This window comes from Haliaeetus leucocephalus, unplaced genomic scaffold (genome assembly GCF_000737465.1).
Source record: "Haliaeetus leucocephalus isolate CR32 unplaced genomic scaffold, Haliaeetus_leucocephalus-4.0 Scaffold273, whole genome shotgun sequence".
NCBI lineage: Eukaryota > Metazoa > Chordata > Aves > Accipitriformes > Accipitridae > Haliaeetus > Haliaeetus leucocephalus.
In genome coordinates, this window is record NW_010972709.1 from 7,012,514 (window position 1) to 7,031,854 (window position 19,341).

At 40.0% G+C, this 19,341-nt stretch overlaps 1 protein-coding gene across 1 annotated transcript; it reads right to left on the minus strand.

Annotated features, from left to right (window-relative positions):
• Positions 1–17,558: 17,558 nt before the first annotated feature.
• On the minus strand, positions 17,559–18,536 carry MC3R (melanocortin 3 receptor). Its single transcript, XM_010569616.1, has one exon. It carries the CDS (start codon positions 18,534–18,536, stop codon positions 17,559–17,561), a length of 978 nt encoding a protein of 325 aa, XP_010567918.1.
• Positions 18,537–19,341: the final 805 nt, after the last annotated feature.

Here is a 19,341-nt window from a genome sequence, read left to right on the forward strand (position 1 = left end):
CTGTCAGTGAGCAGAACAGTCCCTGCTGGAGCTCTGTGCTTTACTGACTGCGTCAGCATAACCAGAATGAATGTATTTATGGTGCTCAGCAGGTATCTGAAAACAAGTTTTCCTTGAAAACACTGTGCTATATTATGTCCTTCAATTACCTCCTACTGCTGAAACTGCTGGGAGAAACATCTTTGCCACTGATAGTAGAGTGTTAAAATCAAACAAACACTCCAGGATTTTGCTTCAGTAGGTCCTAGAAAAGAAGGGAACCAAGTCTTCATGGTTCTTTGAATTTTTGGCCTCTCCTGACTATTCTACTCTGTGGTTATGTCCTTATCCCTGTAGCATAGAAATATCTTCATAAAACATGAATTTATCTCCTGGGTGAGAAGGAAACAGAGTGAGAAGGAAACAGAGTGAGAAGAAAAGGAAGAATTAAGAAGTCTACTACAAGGGAGTGTATGTGCTTTTCATGCTCATTCATGATCTGTAGCCGGTAACTGTCCCTATCTATATTATAACTGTATCCAGTCCTGATATGAAACTGCTGGTCTTTGACATGAGCTGCATCATGGCATGACACAAGCTCTGACATGAGCCGCATCTTTGACATGAGCTGCACCATCAATGATAGACTGGGAACAGTCGTGCTTTCCAAATAGGATATAAACCATTGGAATGACAGCTGTCAGGGTGCAGTTCATGATGTCAAAGACAATCAAAAGCCTTGGGAAGGGGCAGGGAAATGGTTAATTCCTCAGTTTCTGAAAGGGCTAGAGTGGCCTGTTGCTTTGTGCCACTCCATTTGCTCTAGTTACTGCAACAGGAACTCTCTTCTAGCTCCTCTCGAAGTGAGCTGTCTTGAACCCTTATGGAAAACTGATAATCAAATTGGGCTAATCTTTAACTGATCAGTCTACCAAATGATGTCATTGGGAGTGTTGCAGAATACCCACCCACCCATCCCAAACCACAAAAAAACCCAACCCCCTCTTCCCCCCTCCAAACCCTTGAATGCATTGTAGCTCCTGCCATTGTTCTGCAATGGCAGTTGGAACAAGATATTGAGGAAAACAGGTCTCTTACAACAAATTCAGCATGAAATATTCACCAGCTATGACACAGGCTTTCCTCTTTTAAATTACCAGTGTCCTGAAGGTCAGATCCTGCACATCCACTTGACAGTTCTGCTGGTCTCCCCATTCTACATTCAGGCTTTACTGGTTGGTAGCTGTAATCACAAAGTCCTTCTGCATTGTTTATTTTAAAAAGTATCATATCATTTGGGAAACAGTGTACAAAGTCTGGTTTTGTCTACAGAAATGGCAGTATCTTTCCAGTCTTTCTTCCTTTAATTATCAGGAGAAAAAAAATCCCTTTCAAGTGCATCATGGCAAACCTTTAACAGCATCTCTGAGACGAGAGTGTTATCAGGTTGGTGCAGTCTGAGTAAATTGGAGTGAGCTTGGATGACCTCTTCCCATTGTTCAGAAACAACACCATGAGCCTCACATCTGTTTTTTTTTTTACTTTGCAGGAGCACCCCAGAGAGAAGATGATCATCTATTGTCAAAAAATAACACATTTTCTAACACAAACAGTGGAATTAGAAGCACGAATCTGGAATTATGGCAGCATGTTATAAACAAGAGCAGCCAGGAGACAGCCAATGCACAAATTGTTGCCTCCTGAAGAAAGTACAGGAAAGGTACAATTTGTATCAACCAAGAGAGTAAAAGCTGTATGAAAAGGAATTACTGATGAGTATAAGAAATGCTGATGCATTGAAAATGTCTTTGCTCTCATTCATTCTCCATGGACACTTCCTTCAACATACTTGGCAATCAGCTGCAGGCAGTTTAGTTTTATTCTGAGAAAACAGTTGTAGATACTTGCATTTTATCAGCAAAATTCAAAAGAGTCTATAGGGAAATGGGCCACCTGTTCTGCTGTTGTGTCTTCTAGCTGGTCCCACTCCCACTGGTCAGTGTTTTTGGGAGGGCTCTTCTGCCAGTGAGACTTACAGAAGCAGTCAGCAGACTGAGCCCTCTGGAAAGCATACTGACAGTTTTTGGGAGCACTGACATTTTTAGTAGTGAACTTGCTGTTTAGATGCTTAGATGGGAGCTGATCTCTTTTGAAAAATCTGGCTCAGCAAAGTCTAAATGGCAAGACTCCCGATGCTGTAGTGTCACCTGGTTTGAATCATGGCACCCTAGTTTTATGTGTTGCTCTAAACTCTTGCTCCTGTCTTTTGCTGTCTTGGACAGTCGCAGGTGGTTAAACGATGTGAGTCCATGTCACCCCTGCAGCCTAACTTGTTTGTAGGTAGAGTTTCCTTTTCCTCACGGACGTTGCTGTGCTGCTCAGTGTGGGCAGAGTGTGAAGGCAGGCAGCTGACTGCCTCGCTCTGTAGCAGAGCAAGTCAATCCTAAATTCAGGCAAAGGAGCAGCCCCAGACTGAGTTTTCAGAAATAACTTGTTGAACAAGATTCTTTGGCCATGGGATGGAGAGGCCCCTGACAGCAAGGCACAAGAGCACTGACCATGATAATTTTTCTGGAGAGGGTTTTTGATCATTAGGATTTTTCCCTTGATTAATAATTCACCCTATTGGGATTAGGTGACATTCTTAAGCATTTTTGTTACTGTTGTTGAAGGTTATTTGGAGGTCTGAAGCTGGCCAGTGTAATGAGTCAGGGCTTGAAGCATTTACTTATACAGAACAGAAAAAGACCCTGCCAGTATCTCACAGTGTGGTGTCAAGAAAGCCTTAATTTTCATGTGCTTAACAGTAAGAGGTAATTGATTTGTAGCTTGTCTTGAGTTTGTGGTTTGTTTGTTTGTTTTTTTTTTAATAGATTTTAATAGATACTTCTCTGATTGTCATTTAATGTACACTGTTGCATCCAATTATTATCTTTTTCCACTTGAATGACTCTTCCCATGGTGGTGTCTAATTGTTTAAAACTGAGTTTTTTGTCAAAGCTAGATTCACGGTGGCTCCATAACCTTCCTCCCTTGAAAGATAGTAATTATTCAACCAAAATATATACACTTTGGTTATTATGTCAACATACCCACTTCCTGCTAGGTATTAAACTGTATTATTCCTGGAGTCTGGACTGGGAATATGATTAATAACAGGTTCTGATACAGAAGTTAGCAAATGAAGGCAGAGTAATAGTAATTTTTCATTTGAATCACAGACAAATTGGCTGTTTTGCAGTACTCGTCTATGGCAATTATATGTTGTTTGGCTTCCTAATGCTGATTTCCTTCCACAGTTTATTAGCATGAATGTCAGGGAAACACTAGCATATTGTTTTTGTCTATAAACACTTCTGGCCAGGTGGAGAAGGCAGCCCTGTCTGAACTGCTGATTAGATCTGTTTGAATTCAGGCACTCCTGCAAGATAGTGCTTTTGTTGAATGCCTCTGATCCTGCCCATGGTGTGGCACAGCAAGCTGCTCGCAGCATCAACCTGCTTGTGGTGGCCATCTGTGAATGGCCTGATTTCTGACAATCTGGGGAAAAGATGTGCAAACCTTCTGCAGATGTAGTGCATACCGAAAGCTAGATCATCCTTCTCTGGCTTGCCCAAGTCACCCCGCTGAGCTTAAACTGCAGGTTTGTGCTCTGCTGTGGAGCAGTGCCAAGCTGCTTGAAAGGCTTGTCACTTTTTTGTTATGCCAAAATAGGATGTTGAGCTCTTCAGAAATGCTGACTGCTGAGTTAGATTTGCAATCAAACTTCGGCTGGATTTGCACAGGGGATGCTTAGCAGTTCACATTCTGTGGTGCTTATGGTCAAGATCCTATACTCTTCTAGAACTCAGTGTTCCCAGCTCTCTGAAGAAGTTTGGCCCCAGCATGTCTTTAAATGCACAGATGAACTAAAAGGGAGAATAAAAAAAGGAATTGCTTTTGTTTTCTAATTTCTCCATTGGAACAGTTGCATTTTGTAGTTCCACAAAGTAAGATGATAAAAATTGAAAGGGCAGTTGGATTAAGTTGACAGAGGGTCTAGAAGAGAACCGTTGAGATTTAAGCTTCCCACAAGAAGTAGATACTGTTAATCTTTCTAAGTAAATTGTAGATTGCTTTGTGCCAGTTTGTCTTAAAATGACCATTGTAAATCTGTGGATCTCATTTGTTTTTCAGATTTTAATTTGAACTAGCTAGATGTAAGGCAGCAGAACAGAGGATGCTTAAATTCTTACTAAAAGAACACAAACAAACAACACTTTCATACATGCAAAGAACAAACATGACTGCGAAAACCAGTTAATTCCAGATTTTCTATGAATTGTCAGTGACTGATTGAAAGTGTGCCTTCATAAGGAAAATGAATATATGGCTTGTACATATACATAATAAATGCACATATATATATGTAAATATACATATATAATTCATGATGATGGGAAAGTTCTTAACAAACTGCTATTTTTTACTGTGAACTACTAATTGTAGGATGTGAAAGTACATATTTTAGCTACATAGACACCATGAAGGTATAGCCAGTGTGAGTCTGATTACATAGGTGCTGACACAATGGGCAAGGCACTGTTGGATTCACTCTGTAAACAAAAAGATTTTTGAAAATGAATTTATTACAACATTAACATGATCATACTAAGCAATATTTTTCAAACAAATACATATTTTGTAATGACAATTTCTCATTAAGATATGTTTCTAGACTTTTCCTCCCTTACAGAAATTACTTTTTGCTTTTAACGCATGCTCATTCATTATGCAGCTGGCTTAATGATCTTGTATTCATTGCTGTATCAACGTGGGAACTGTATTCTTAGTTAGTTCCATCTTTTCCTTTATTCAGAAAATCTGATTGCTCAGAGTTCTTTCATGTGGTGGTTTTGATCATGGAGAGCTTTCACTCACCATTTACAGAGTTGTCTCAATGTACTTATCTCTTCAGGAAAAGTAATGTTAAAACCTTGTGTTGAATGTTCTGCTCTTACCAGCTTCCAATAAAACAAGAAAGTGGGTAGCATATCAGTGAATTAATTTTCTAAATAGCAATATTTGTGCATATGCCTAGGAAGCGATTTGCCTTTTCTGATTAGTAATTATACAACAAATTGGGAGTAACTGTCACATTAGAAGTAAAGTATTACTTCAGTATATCAGAATAATTTTTAATTAAGGACAGCTACCAAAGGGACAGCGTTTAAGAAAACAAAACACAAAACTGTCACATAACTCCAGCTATCCCAGAAAATTCTGTTCCCTGAGCTGTCTCTTGGCTGTTACAATCTGGAAAATACTGTTCCCTGAACTAAATATCCTCCCTGCCAACTTTACTAGCTTCAGTATTTGACATTAATTAAGAAATGGTCCCCTACATCTTTTCCAATCTCTTCCCTAAGCTTTACAGAACCCTCAAACATGAAAACTTTTAAGCAGCATGTTTTGGTGGCTAAATAAGAAATCCTGTTCGTTTAGGAGGGGGCAACAGCAGGGAAGTAAGCAAAAGATGCTTCTGCCTACGGTACCAATTAAGCAGTATTCTGGTCTGTAAGCCAGCAACAAGGGAGAAACAAAGCCTCGTACTCTAGTTTTCCTTAAGCAAAGCAAATCAAAACTGTCCAGTACCATATTCAATAACTCTTCACATATTGCTTTTCAGATAATAATTGAGCTGGTTTTGAATATTTCTCATACATTTGGACTGTCAGTAATTTCACTACTCTTAGATTCTGGCAAGGAGCTGCACTTAGGTCAAAAAATGGTATTTAAATTCTAGTATATCTGAGAAATAATTAGTTCTGTTTTGATTACCCTGTCTCATTAACAGGGAGAGCATTGATTTTTCACTGTACTTGTGTTGTATGGAATTTAGACTGTGGATATTTCACTCTAAGTAACATTGTTATTTGATCTTGGTTGCCTTAAATGTCTGTATTTTGTAGGCTTTAAATTTTAAAGGATATTATTGGCTTAATTGTCATTTAACCCTTACAAGTACAATATGTGTTTAGTTAACACAATTTAAGAATACCTAAATAGAGAGGCAAAGCTACAGGTCAAAATTTTCATGTATCTCTTGGAGGTTTTCTCCTTCTGTCCATTTGGGAGTCAGCAGACGTTAGGACTAATTCTCATCAAGCCAGCTGGAAGCTGTTGTTCCTGGATAAAATAATATAAAGTCTCCTTGCTAGCAGAACTGGGTGGAGGCAAGTGTTCCCTTGTCTCATTTATATGATTGCCTTTGGAAATATATGAAACTGTTAAGTGCATAGTTTTTCATCAGTCAGCAAAGTAGGTATTTTAATACAAGAGAAAAAAATCATCACAATGTGAAGTCATAGTGACATGTCAGCTCCTAGTGACACTACACAATAAATAATCAGAGGTGGTAGAAATCTAACCTCAAACAGTTTGAATTAATATTATATGAGATGAGAGAAGAAAACAATGAATTGAAACTCTGAGAACATGTTTTCCATTTGGCAAATTCATTTTTAAAAAGAATATTTGGTAACTTAGGTGTGTCCCATCTGATTCCATGTATGTGTGATTTAATTTCAATAGATTTTGTAACTAATTACTACCTACTTATAGAAATTCTGGGAAAAGAAAAATTTACAATCTTTTTTCTCTTGATAGAAAGTCACTGCCCTATGAAAATTTGCTTTTGTTTCCAATGTCATTCCAATTCCTTCTAGCTTTTGATTTAAAATTTAGGTTTTTGTAGTTATTAACTTTGTGACATATCTGGTTTAAAATTTTAATATATGTTTTTTAACAACAAAAGAATATATGCATTTTAGGCAATAACAATATGATAGTATTATCAAATTGCATGCCAGATCATCCATAATAAGGCTAAATTATATGAATCAGTGGTGGAAACAATGTTTGCATTGTCACTACACCCACAAGTCAACTTGTGTATGCTTTCAGTTGTATATGCTTGTATATGATTTCAGTTTTAACTTAGCCTGTTTAGTCGAAAGAAAAAAGCCCAGGCTTTTAGCAGAAGAGAACAATTGCTCATTAGTAAAAGCTTTTTACTATCAAAATATGCAACTGTCACTTTGTGTACTGTGCTGGTTTTGGCTGGGAGAGAGTTAATTTTCTTCACAGTAGCTAGTATGAGGCTATGTTTTGGATTTGTGCTGAAAACAGTGTTAATAACAGAGGGATGTTTTCGTTACTGCTGAGCAGTGCTTGCACAGAGTCAAGGGCTGTTCTGCTTCTCTCACCCCCCCACCAGCGAGGAGGCTGGGGGGGCACAAGGAATCGGGAGGGGACCCAGCTGGGACAGCTGACCCCAACTGACCCAAGGGATATTCCAGACCATAGGACGTCATGCTCAGCATATAAAACTGGGAGAAGAAGAAGAAGGGGGGGGGGATGTTCAGAGTGATGGCGTTTGTCTTCCCAAGTCACCATTACGCGTGATGGAGCCCTGCTTTCTCGGAGATGGCTGAACACCTGCCTGCCCATGGGAAGTGGTGAATGGATTCCTTGTTTTGCTGTGCTTGCGTGCATGGCTTTTGCTTTACCTATTAAACTGTCTTTATCTCAACCCACGAATTTTCTCACTTTTACCCTTCTGATTCTCTCCCCCATCCCACTGGGGGGAGTGAGGGACTGGCTGTGTGGGTCTTAGTTGCTGGCTGGGGTTAAACCACAACATATACAAATACGTGCTTCCAAATTTAACATTCTAAGTGCATTTTTTTTCTGCTTCATCTGGCCTGATTTGAATCAATGGGAACGTCTTTGATTTCATAAATAACCCAATATGGTGTCTTATTGACTAATTGCATTTACCTAAGTTGATTTTAAATGTTTACTTCTGTACTGTCCAAAGTATATTAGCCTATAGGAAGTTTCTCAGTTTATCCTGTGCACACACCTGCTTTTTTTGCATGCACAGTACTGACACACCAGCATATGAACTCTAGCCACACAGTCATAGGTTTATTTATAAAAATGGCGGGTTTGCTGTAGTTGTATACATGGATTATTGATTTTTTTGTTTAGACTTCATCCTCTGAAGTTCCCATTTGCTATGCATGGCATTAAACAGGGAAGTAGTGTCAAATAGCACTTAGGAAATGGGGTGATTTATTTGTCCGTTCAGCTATCATTTGAGTAACAATAGTCATCAGTACAGAGGAGAAGGGTAATAGCTGAGAGACTGCATTTGATGCACAGGGTTGAAAACATTGTGGCATGGCTGGCAAGGAGGCACAGAATAGCAATCAAATGACCAAAAGAGCGTCTTCTTGTCAGATTTTGTTTGTGACTGCCTGCTGTGATAGATGTCACAGGGAGCAGCATGGTGTCCCCATAACCTTAAACAAACTTGAGAGAGGAAAGTTGATTTTAGAGAATTGTAGTTGATTCTGCTTAAAAAAATCTGTTTTAAGACTGCTTTGGTGTCTGCTGATGGACACTCTGCCCCTCTTTGCTATTCCCTTCCCCTGGAACTGAATGTTCAGGTCATTGCATAATGCAGGAGTTGGTATTCTCGCTTGTTTTGTGCTTTTAAGTAACACCTGCTTTCACAATTTTGGTACTGAGAAAGACACTTGCGCCTTTCAGAAGAAACAGGCTGGGCTCATGCATATCTGTTTAAAATGGGAAGACCTGTGGCCTCTGTCCCCCCATGCTCTGACTCCTGAATGAAAAATGTCAGGACCAGCCTGGTTGGTGAATACCTTTTTCTTAACCCCCCCGATCTTTTCCTAGGCTAAGCAGTTTTTGCTTGTGAATCAAAATAAAACTAAACAACATGCCCCCTGCCCCCAAAACCCCACCCAAACACATTTATTAACATATACCCAATCTGTTTGGACATCCAAAAGCTTGTGCCAGGCCTACCCAAAATTTCTTCTTTGATCCCCCCAACTTTATGCAATTTACATGGCTCATCACCATAAATTAAATCATATGTTGATTTACTTTGCCAATGATCTCTTAGAAAAACTGGATATTTAATAGCCCTTAAAGCTTGTTTAATCATTAGACTTTCATAACTCTATGCAGATGCTTTTCATTACTGGAATTGTACTAGAGTTGTGATAGCTAGTTTCTCAAATGAGGGATATGAAGCTGGTTAATGGTGCCTGTGATAGCTTTTGTGGAATACATGATCACAGCTACTGACTACACATTCTTGACTCAGAAGGAAATGAAAAGCTGTATAGTCACAAAGGCAAGAACTAAGGCCCCCCACCTCATACCTGGCTGCAAACCTGGAAATCTAGTAACAGAGTCTACATAACAACACTTTCTTTTAAGTTTAGGAGCATCTTTATATGTTAAAGAAGAACCTTTGTGTTACATAACATGTCTTTCTCATTAAATAGATGGTCTATTACATAAACATAAAAATATAATGCAGTACACTTTATTATGACAGTAGTACAGTGTTTGGTTTAATTTTTGTATGTCAAGCTGTATATGCAAATCCATTAATTGCTTTCTTGTGTATGAAGATAAGTTTACTGCATGCCTCATGTTTGGTCCTGCCTCCTGATTTTTCTTATCAGAAGTTTTGAATTGCCAAGTCTACCTAAATTGCTTTCCTGCAGAGAAATCTGAAAACAAAAGATTATCCTTATTTGCTGTCCATATACCACTTAAGAACTTTAAATTAAGAGTCCTTGATTTAGAGCACATTTCCAAGCACATGCTGTACAATTTTAAGATTACTTGAGGCAAATCTTTTCACAGGTATCACGTAATTGACTTCAATGAAGCAGCAGGCAATAAAAGGCTACAAGGATTGGTCTTGTGTTTTGCCAAAATGAAGTATAAATTCAGCCTCATTTTGAGAGACAAGTGTTTCGTGAAGAGGTGCTTTGTTCTTAAAGGCTGAAGAGAGGAGTAGCATGTAGGCTTTGTGAAATAAGACAGTAACAATGATACAGGTGAAGTCTGTACTAGTTAGCTGAAGACTCTTGATTTCACAGTTAATGGTTCTTATCTGCTGATAGGTACCAAGGATATCCATCCTCAGATCTTGCCCTCTCCCATGTCTCAAACACCACCACATGCCTCCAGTAGCTGGTTTGCACAGCTGTTCAGACTTCAATTTCCCATCCAGCTTTCTCTTGCCTCTCTTTTTTGCCTAATGTTTTCTTAGGGGTGTTGATCCTGGTGGTGATGAAAATCTGAATTGCAACGACTCGTGGAATAAACTCACTGCATGTTGGGACTCCTGCCTACTGGCAGTGCTCTAGCTCCAGGTCTGCCAGCGTTTGGGCAATCCCGGAACCAGATTTTTCTCTATGATCTCAGAGGTGATGGCATAACTGGAAGAGATAGAGATGCCTCTGCCTGACCCTTTCCATCATATACACATTTCATAAAAATGCAACTTTGTAAATTTTTCACTATTTCATTTCAAATTTGGGAAGGTCAAGGTCTACAAGGTTGGATAGAAATTCACTGTCTTTCACTGAGGTGGAGATAAAAAGACTCCTTAACTCCCCAAGCAAGTTATTTCAAAAAATCCTGCTCCTTCTCTTTTTTTTCCTGAACATAGAATTTTGCATGACCACTCACCTTGACAAAACTAGGAATTAGGTGGAAACATTTAGTGTGCTAAGGTTTAGCAGACCCTGTCAGCTCCTGCTGTAGCTGAAGAAGAAAGTTGTTCCTGGCATAGATATGGTGAAGCAGTGGCCTAATTTGACTTTTCTAGACAGTGAGTAGAAGAGTCTCATCCTCTTCAGTGACTGCTGAAGAGGAGCTTTGTTGCCTGCAACATTAGCCTTTGGGAATACTCACCACCATGCAATAAGGTATTGTAAAATGAGAAAAAGAGTTAAATACACTTTGAGCTGAAGAAGCCCTGAGATGACCCTCACAGCTGTATGCTAATGGCAGAGGAAGCTGAATCACACTTGGATGCTTTTCTCAGTGTGCATTTAGGCAGCTTTAAGTCATACACACCCAACATTCATGCAAAACTCTGTTAAGGTGTAATATGAACCCTAATGAAATGAGTGCTAATAGGCCCTCACTGCTTTTTCTCATCACAGGAAATAAGTGTCTCGACTGATTCTCCCAGCTGCACCTTTTCACTGCTTCGATTATCAACGCACTCAGTATAATGGCCCCTTCGGGGTAGGGTGTTCTAGTAGCGCAGCTTTTGAAGGTGAAGAGGCACTGCAATTGCTACTCAGCTGCTTGTATAAAATGGGATTGTGTTGAGTGAGCAAACTTGAATGGGAACATGTGTAATAGCAGGTGCATGTAGGCAGGAGGTCTGTAGTTGTTCTGCCTCACCTACAGTTTCTTGTACCTCTGCGAATATGTAAGTCTAAAGAAATGTTCATTTCTTAGGGTGTCTGTAGGTTTACCTGTGCTTAAATGTTAATTCAAGTTAAGTTAGTGAATTTGAATAGCTGGAAGTGCTTCTTATTCTGTGTATGGGTGTTTGTTTTTAAAAAACAAGCCTTCATCCTGCTAATTTAAACAAGATTCATTGTTACATCAATTAATACCTGTTTATAATATTTATATGTTAATACAGAGTAGTCTCAAGTCCATCATGTTTGGCCTCTGGCTTTGTAGCTCAGTTGCAGGTATCCCCAATGTGTGTCCTTACCATTGTAGTGATCATATCAGTAATGTGTTGAAAGTGTTATGCTGCTAATTATACCCATTACAGTGAATGAGGACTCATCTATATATTTTAATTTTTTTCTAGAATGTTCATTTCTGACCTTGAATCAGTAATAGATATAGAACAAACCAAAATTGCATCAGTTAGGCTCAAAGGTGAATACTGACTGTGTTTATGACTAATGCAGAGGGTTTGAGAGTAGAATCATGGATTTTCTAAGTAAATCTCACTTTAGCGGTGCCTTCTTTATAATCACAAAAGAGGAATAGCCTCAGATAAAAGGTGTGTGTTTTTTTCTTACAGAAATGAAAAGTGTAAAACAAGACCAAAAAACCCTTGGAAATTCTTAACTGCTTAGGGCAGATACTTAGCGGTGACACTATGAACATTCATACCAGCAAAACAGCAGATAATAAGTAGGATTTCCACCACTGTCCCAGAACAAGGAGGTACGTCCTTTTCTTGTGCACAGTCATTTAAATAGGTAAGAATACCAAGTAGATCTACTTTTGTCATTAGTGTTTTCAGAATGATGTGAATATTGTATAAATTCATCTTAACTCTTAAAAGTCCTGGTTCAAATCTTCCTGATAAAGTATATACTTCTGGACTTCTGCCGCACTGAGCAATACAGCATTGCACAAACACCAAATTTACTGTGTTCCAGTTTTTATAGTTTCTGTTTCAGAGACATTTTTAACTCGCCTGTGATATGCAAGCCTCCTCCTATCAGGCAGGTTTCAGGCTACTTTGCATAGCACTGAATCCATAAGTGTGATGGAAATATGCCTTTTGTTGAAATCAGCAGTGGTGCCAGAAGCAAGGTCCTCTGTTGGTACCTTACCCAGTGATTTTAGGTTGACTCTAACACGTGTATATTATTAGAGTGATGAATGAGCATAGTCCTGTGCTACAATTTAAATTGCTTATGAAATACATAATTACTGTGATGATATTAAGGTTGTGGATGGTTATGAAAAGCAGATTTGGAGCAAGCTTCCCTATGCTTGTTCTTTCTGGAAAAATTAATTTTAAACAAGAAGAATAAAATTGCTTTTTTTCCAAGCACATATAAAGCATCAAAAGCTATGTTTTTCTCTTTGGAGTGAATCTGATAGAGCCTATTTTCATTCATCAGTGTAAAGTCTGACTTGAGCTGTGACCCCATTACATGGCAGCTTAGGAAAGAACACAATGAAATGTGCAGCTGTGATGCTGCGCTGCTCCCAGTCCAGTGAGCTTCCCCTGTGTAAATGGGCTTCACCCGTAGCTCTGACCTTAAGAATCTGCTTTACCTTCCTTCCTCAATGCCTCTGTCCACTTAATGTACATTATTAACTGAACTGCTTAAAAACAAGGCTGTATTTTAACTTTTAAAGTTTTAACCTTCAAAACTGAGCAGAACAGCACCATCTGAATGTTCTTCATGGAGATATATATGGACAGGAATTTTTATTAGTCTTTGCAGTGTTCTTGGAAAGCTGTTTCTTTCCTCTGCCTTCCACCTGAAATCCTATTGAACACTGGCATTGTGTTATAGTGGTGATAAAAAGTTAGATTCATGCCTGTACCCAGAGCTCTTCTGAAAAGGGAACACCGGAGAGCCCTGTTGTGACTTGGTAGCAACATTTACAGCGATATCTGGAGCTGACCTTCAGATTGCTAATACAAGCTATGTTAGCTCTCCTGCCCCTGCCGTGCACCCTGTAGCCCACTGAATGCTGTCCAAATTTCTATGCCTTATTCAGAAGGGATCATCTTATATTAGTCGGCCTGAGTGCAGCTTGCCTGTACTCTTGGATGGTGGAGACAGGAAGGAACAAGCTGTTCTGGAACTGTTGCATCTGCTATACCCATGCTGGGTGTCTCGGTGCCCATGTTACCTGGTTTCTCTCATACTGTCTCAGAGGCATGGAACTGAGATGGGGCTGGGTTGCCTAGCAAAGGGATTTCCAGTGTATGTTGTGAAGCAATATTCCTTTGTGGGTGAGCTTCAAAATCACCTTAATGGTTTAGGTATAGTTATCAAACCAGACAGCTAACCCTGGTCCCAAACTAGGCTTCAACAAATAGAAACATCTTATTTCAGTGAAGAGGTAGTCAAGGTATTTGTACTAATGGCTCTACTGATGAGCTTGGTTGTCTGCAGAATTCTGTTATTTATCCATTAAGACAAATGCTTTCAATTATAAACTATTTAGACACTTATTGATGGGAATTGCATGCATAGTGCTGAATTTTTTATGAAAGAAGAAACCTGGCTGTAATTTGCAGAATATGCTGTGTTGAGTTGACTTAGCGGGATAACTCATGCCCCTGCAAATTCAAATATTTGTCTGAATATATGAGGGTTTTCTAACAAGCCTTTGAGCAAAAGATAATCCCACAGTGCTCATGAACTGCCTGATTTTCTTGCAGAAAAACTGAATCATTAAATCCACATAAATGGCACCTTTAGATGAAAAGGGTATTATTTCAGACTGCCATTATCTTGTTCAGCCCAGCACTCTTACCAGGGAAGAAACACTTCTTATGACTGTCTTATACATTAGCTTAATAGTAACAAATCGAAGTGTTCATGTTTCGCTGCAATTATAAACAGGGGCAGATTCTCAGCAGATAGGAATGTTGCTCTGGTTACTAGCATATGTTAAGGACTGCTGCCCTATACCAGCATGTGTTGCTGCGAAGTCTTTGTTCTGCTGTATGTACACATCTATAGGGTGCACTGCTGCTGGGAAATGATACAGTTTTGGGGGGCTTCTGCTGACATTCCAGTCCTTGTGTGTCTCTTAGATGAGTCTTGACTTGAGCCTCAGCTCTGTCCCTGAGGCCTGAGGATGGCTGAACACCCGTTCCAGGACTGCCTTCTCCGTAGAGCGTAAAGATCTGTCCTACAGCAATTGATTGCAGTGATATTTCTTTAGAGTGCAGTCCTGTCCTTCCCTTCAATTCCTTTTCACACCTGGAGCTGTAGCTATTAGTATTCATTTACTACCTCCTATTGTGGGGTTCAGTCCCATGGAGATTGTTTCTTTCCCTTCCCATCACAGACAGGCTTGCGATGGCTACCATCCCGGCTCCATGCAGGAGACTGCACCATGGATTTCCAATGTATGAGTTAAGAGTTGTGAATCTGGAACTGAGGCTGGGTAAACCCACCATCCATCCCCATGGATAACCTGTGGGGAGGAGCTGCACCTTCACGGGCTGGTGCCAGAAAGTATGAGAGAACTTTGGGGGATTTTATGGATTCTCTTTCCGTGCTGTTTACCTGTGGGATGGAGAAGTCTGGCTTTTTTGCTCCTTTTTTGTGTAGCTCTGTGGACAGCATGTAGAATTAGGAGGTTTCTGCCCAGTGTTAGACTCTATTTCTAGTTTTGTGACCCAGACCACCAGGACTGTGGTTTGACATGGCATGGTGCTGTGACAGAAACAAACACAATGCTGAGTGATGTCTTCAGATTGTTTTATTCAACAGATGTATTTTTTGCTTAAAGGCAAAGCACAGTATGAATCAGTCTCATCTAAAATCACTTTCAAAAAGAGAAATAACTAGGACATCAGGTGCAATAAAAGCTAAATACGCAATAAGCTGAGGCAGAACATTGTAGCAAACCATGCTCAAGTGTATAAAGGTACATAACACTGACAACAGGTAGAGTTTTTCACAACAGGTAGGTACAGTCTTTCCACAGCACGAAAGGCCAGTTGTGTGGTTTCCTATGCTGATTTGTTTCAGTTCATCTTAATGCACCACATCAGGTGTTGCAGAAATAAGACAGGCTGAACCAACAGAACAGATCTTAGTACTGCCAAACTGTAAGTTGTGAGACAGATAAGGCTGAAAGCAGTCAGATTTAGCTTACTTGTCAGTTGTTGGGATTTTCTCTGGTCTCTACCTGAAACGTGGGAGAGTTTTCATCTGTGCCTGTTCTGCCACATGCTCGATGGTGGCCTTGGTGTGGCTTTTTTTAGTTTAGTTTTTTTAAAAATTAAGGGTTATGACATCAGGTCAGTGTTGAAACAGTGAGAGTGTTGGGAAGGTGGAAGTCTGGAGGATGGGATTATGGGAGGAAATGAGAACTCGATTAGGGAATTTAGGGTGTGATCAGAGGGCAAGGGAAATAGCATGAGGTTGGTTTGGGCTGGTGGGCAGAGTGTGGCTAGAGCACAGGGAGAGATGGTTCTTGGCCCCATGAAAATTATACACTCCATAAGGTTGTAGGAAGCTGAGAATAAAACACAGTCAGACATGGGCCAGTATTTGCAAACTGTGGACATATCTTCCCCACAGACAGTCAGAGCTGGGTTCTGGAGCCAGTAGCAGTGAAACAGTATCAGCCTGGATTGTACCAGGACTAGTGTGTGAAGGCAGAACTGGAGGCAGACTAGATTGGGAAGCTCTGGTCTGGATAACTCTTCCTAAACTGACAGAGGGGAGCCCCAGAAATAACAACCACCTAGCAACTCCACTCAAATGAGGGGAAAAAAAATAATAGTCTGAAGTCAAATGAGATCTTTTGGATTTTTGAAAGCAATAGACAACCCTGAAGGTTTTGGGTTACTGCCCCTCCTAAAAGTGAGATACCAGAAAGGTGCTAAGTACACTTTAGAATGGCTTAGAGTTTTCTTAGTTTGGCATGGTCTGTGATACTGCCTGTATGCTGTATTATACACAAATCGTGGCAGCCTTTGCTCAGTTACAATATGCTACTTGAAGGCCACTTACATGGTTTATTCCCATAAAAAGCAGAGGCAAACCCTAAATTATTGTAGCTGAAGTTGCATGCTTTACATGCCACTAACTTGCACAAAGAGTTTGAAAATGATTGCAGATAGCATAGTGCTTTCTTGTTTCTAGTGCAGGAGTGTCCATCCACTGAACTCAGTGTAAAGCTCGTTAAGTAAAAAGTGACTGACCCATGACATACATTTCTCAATGCTTAGAAGTCGTATCTGCCATACGCATCTTATTTCTTTCAGGTACCTAACTTAGCCAAATGGATATCTCTAAAGACCCCATGCAGCTTTTACACAAAGCTAAATTCAAACTATTTTGCATTTTAGTTATTCATTATGTTCAGATCTGTGTAGTGTTCAAAATTTTCTAAGAATGGGTCTCATTGGTGACGATTTATCAAAAGGAGATTTCTGTGACTTATTAACATACAAAACACTACATTAATCAGTGCATTCCAGTTAAAAAAAAAATTAAAAATTGAGGATATAATACTCCTGTATCACAATAAGTAATGTAAATGCCTTCTTCATAGAGTCACTTCTATCAGGTAGCTGTTTAAGTTACACTATCACTGATACAGTAGCTGTTCCTTTTCACTTAAGCGATTTTTATTGAAAGAATATCTCAGTGCAAGAGGAATGTTTACTTTCACCCTTCAAAAATTTTACTCAGGTTGCTTTACAGCAAGCAGCATAAATATCAATCTATTCTTTCAATAAAAGGTGGAGGCATAGGAGTAAGCGTAGAGCAATGCTGTTACCTGCTGGTGTTTGGATCTGTCTTGCAAGTGAATAGCTTTCCGTAGAGGTAACTAATGGAATCTTTTAGGAAACACTGACGTGTTGATAGTGGCACAGAGATAAAGCAACAGGTACAAATGAATGGTAGAGAGAATATTATTTCAGTCTCTATAAGGTAGTATTCCCTTTCAGGATTCATTTTTCCAGTAAGTTTCTTAAGCTATTTTCTAAGCCACTCTGGATTTCCTTCTGTTATAACTATTTAAATACTTTCAAATAATTTGGTTGAATCTGGTTTTCATTTTGAAAAGTGTGAATCAAGGCATCAAGCAGAAGGTTATTTTTTTCCTGTGTCCTTCCTTCAGATACTGCTTTTAAAGTGGAGCTGCTATGTATCTAGATAAATATATATTTATACACCTATTGTGTGTATCCTCTCTATTGTCAACACAAAGCCAGATGTTTACAGCATGCACTGTCCCACACTCATGCCGTAACAGCAACACACTATTTCTTTGAAAGTCTTTCTCATCTCCAGACTCCGGAAAGCATAAATGAGTGGATCAATTACTGAGTTGCACATTATCAAGACCAGATAGGTATTGAAGTGTGAAGTGTAGCAGATGCAGTATGGATTCATTGGGCAAGAAATGATGAGAATGAGGTGAAGGAAGAAAGGTGCCCAGCAAACAATGAAGACACCAAGTAATATAGTGATGGTGACAGCTCCCTTCATGCAGGTACGCTGGTAGGGCACCCCATCCACGGGGAGGGCTGCAATCCGCTTAACGTGCAGGCGTGCAAACAAGAACATGTGAACATAGAGGGACGCCATGAGAAAGAGCATGGTAAAGAACATGGTGATGAGACAGACAATGACAGTTTTGCTTTCTGAGTAGGCAATGAATATGATGCCACAGATGATACAAGCAATCCAAATGACCACAATCAGGGTTAAAGCTTTCTTCACAGTCATGATGCTGTGGTAACGGAGAGCATAGAAAATAGTTATGTACCTGTCAATGGCTATAACCAAGAGGTTGCAAATTGAGGCTACCAAAGAAATACAAATCATTGAGTCAAAAACATTGTCCATATGCTGAATAAAGTGGTCATCAATGATCAAATAGCCGTTGCTCAGGATGGCAATCATGATAGTCTCCAAGGCATTTGACATGCTCACTAACATATCTGCCACAGCCAAGCTACAAAGGAAGAAATACATGGGAGAATGTAGGTTTCCATTCTTCAGCACTGCAAGAATGACAAGGATGTTTTCCAGGAGGCTGATGATCCCTAAAGTCAAGAAGACCTCAGCTTTTATGAAGACCTGCTCACAAAATCCATCGCTGCTTCTGTTGCTCAGAGTTGAGTCATTGAAGTCTTCAGTGACATTAAGCAGCACAGGCTGAAATGAAAAGGCAAAGTGTGTGGTATTCATTGTCAGCAAAGGGGTTCAATTCACAAGTGATTATGGACTGATAGAGTGCAGGTTTAAAAAAAAAGAAAAAAGAAGGGGAGGGAAAAAAAAAGAAAAAGGAAAAGGAGTCCTTCCAAGTTGTGGCTGTGCACATGGGAGGGAATCGAGCAGGACTTTTCTTTAGTCACTTTTACAAGTAGAAACATAAAAAAATCAGCATTTATAGTGAGTTTTGCATCAATCACAGGCTGCTCTTCTCCTGTATAAGAAAGTGAGCTTCAAATCTTGCAGGCATCAAAGAATTTTCTCTGAAGGGAAAAAGCAGCAGCAGCACATTGCTGGTTCTAGCTCTCCCGATGATGAAAAGCAGGGAGTTTTCTCATCTGCTATCCTCTGCTGGGGCTGGTGCAGGTTTGTTGCCAGCATGTTGCAGCTCAGCGAAGCATCTGTTGCTATTTCAGTGGCAAGAAAGGCAAAGAGAACTAAGGGATTTATACATGCATGAAAGAAAAAACCAACTCCTACTACATCCTCCGTGCAGAGCATTGGCCATTAGAGAGCAAGCACCTTTCTGACTGACAGCTGCAAACACCAGGTACTGCATCCCCACCGCTGGCTCCACCAGCAGATCCGAAACGGTCTGGCGCCCTCTGCAGATAGCGAATTCGTCCGAAAAAAGGGATTTTCATCCAGCAAAACTTTATGCCTGTTCTCGGCAGCCGGGTCCTGCCCGTGGGAGTGAGCAGGGGCAGGCACCTGGGGGGGGGGGGGGGGGTTCAGGGGCAGGCAGGGTGCCCCTACGCTCTCCTGGTCTCTGCTCCTCTCC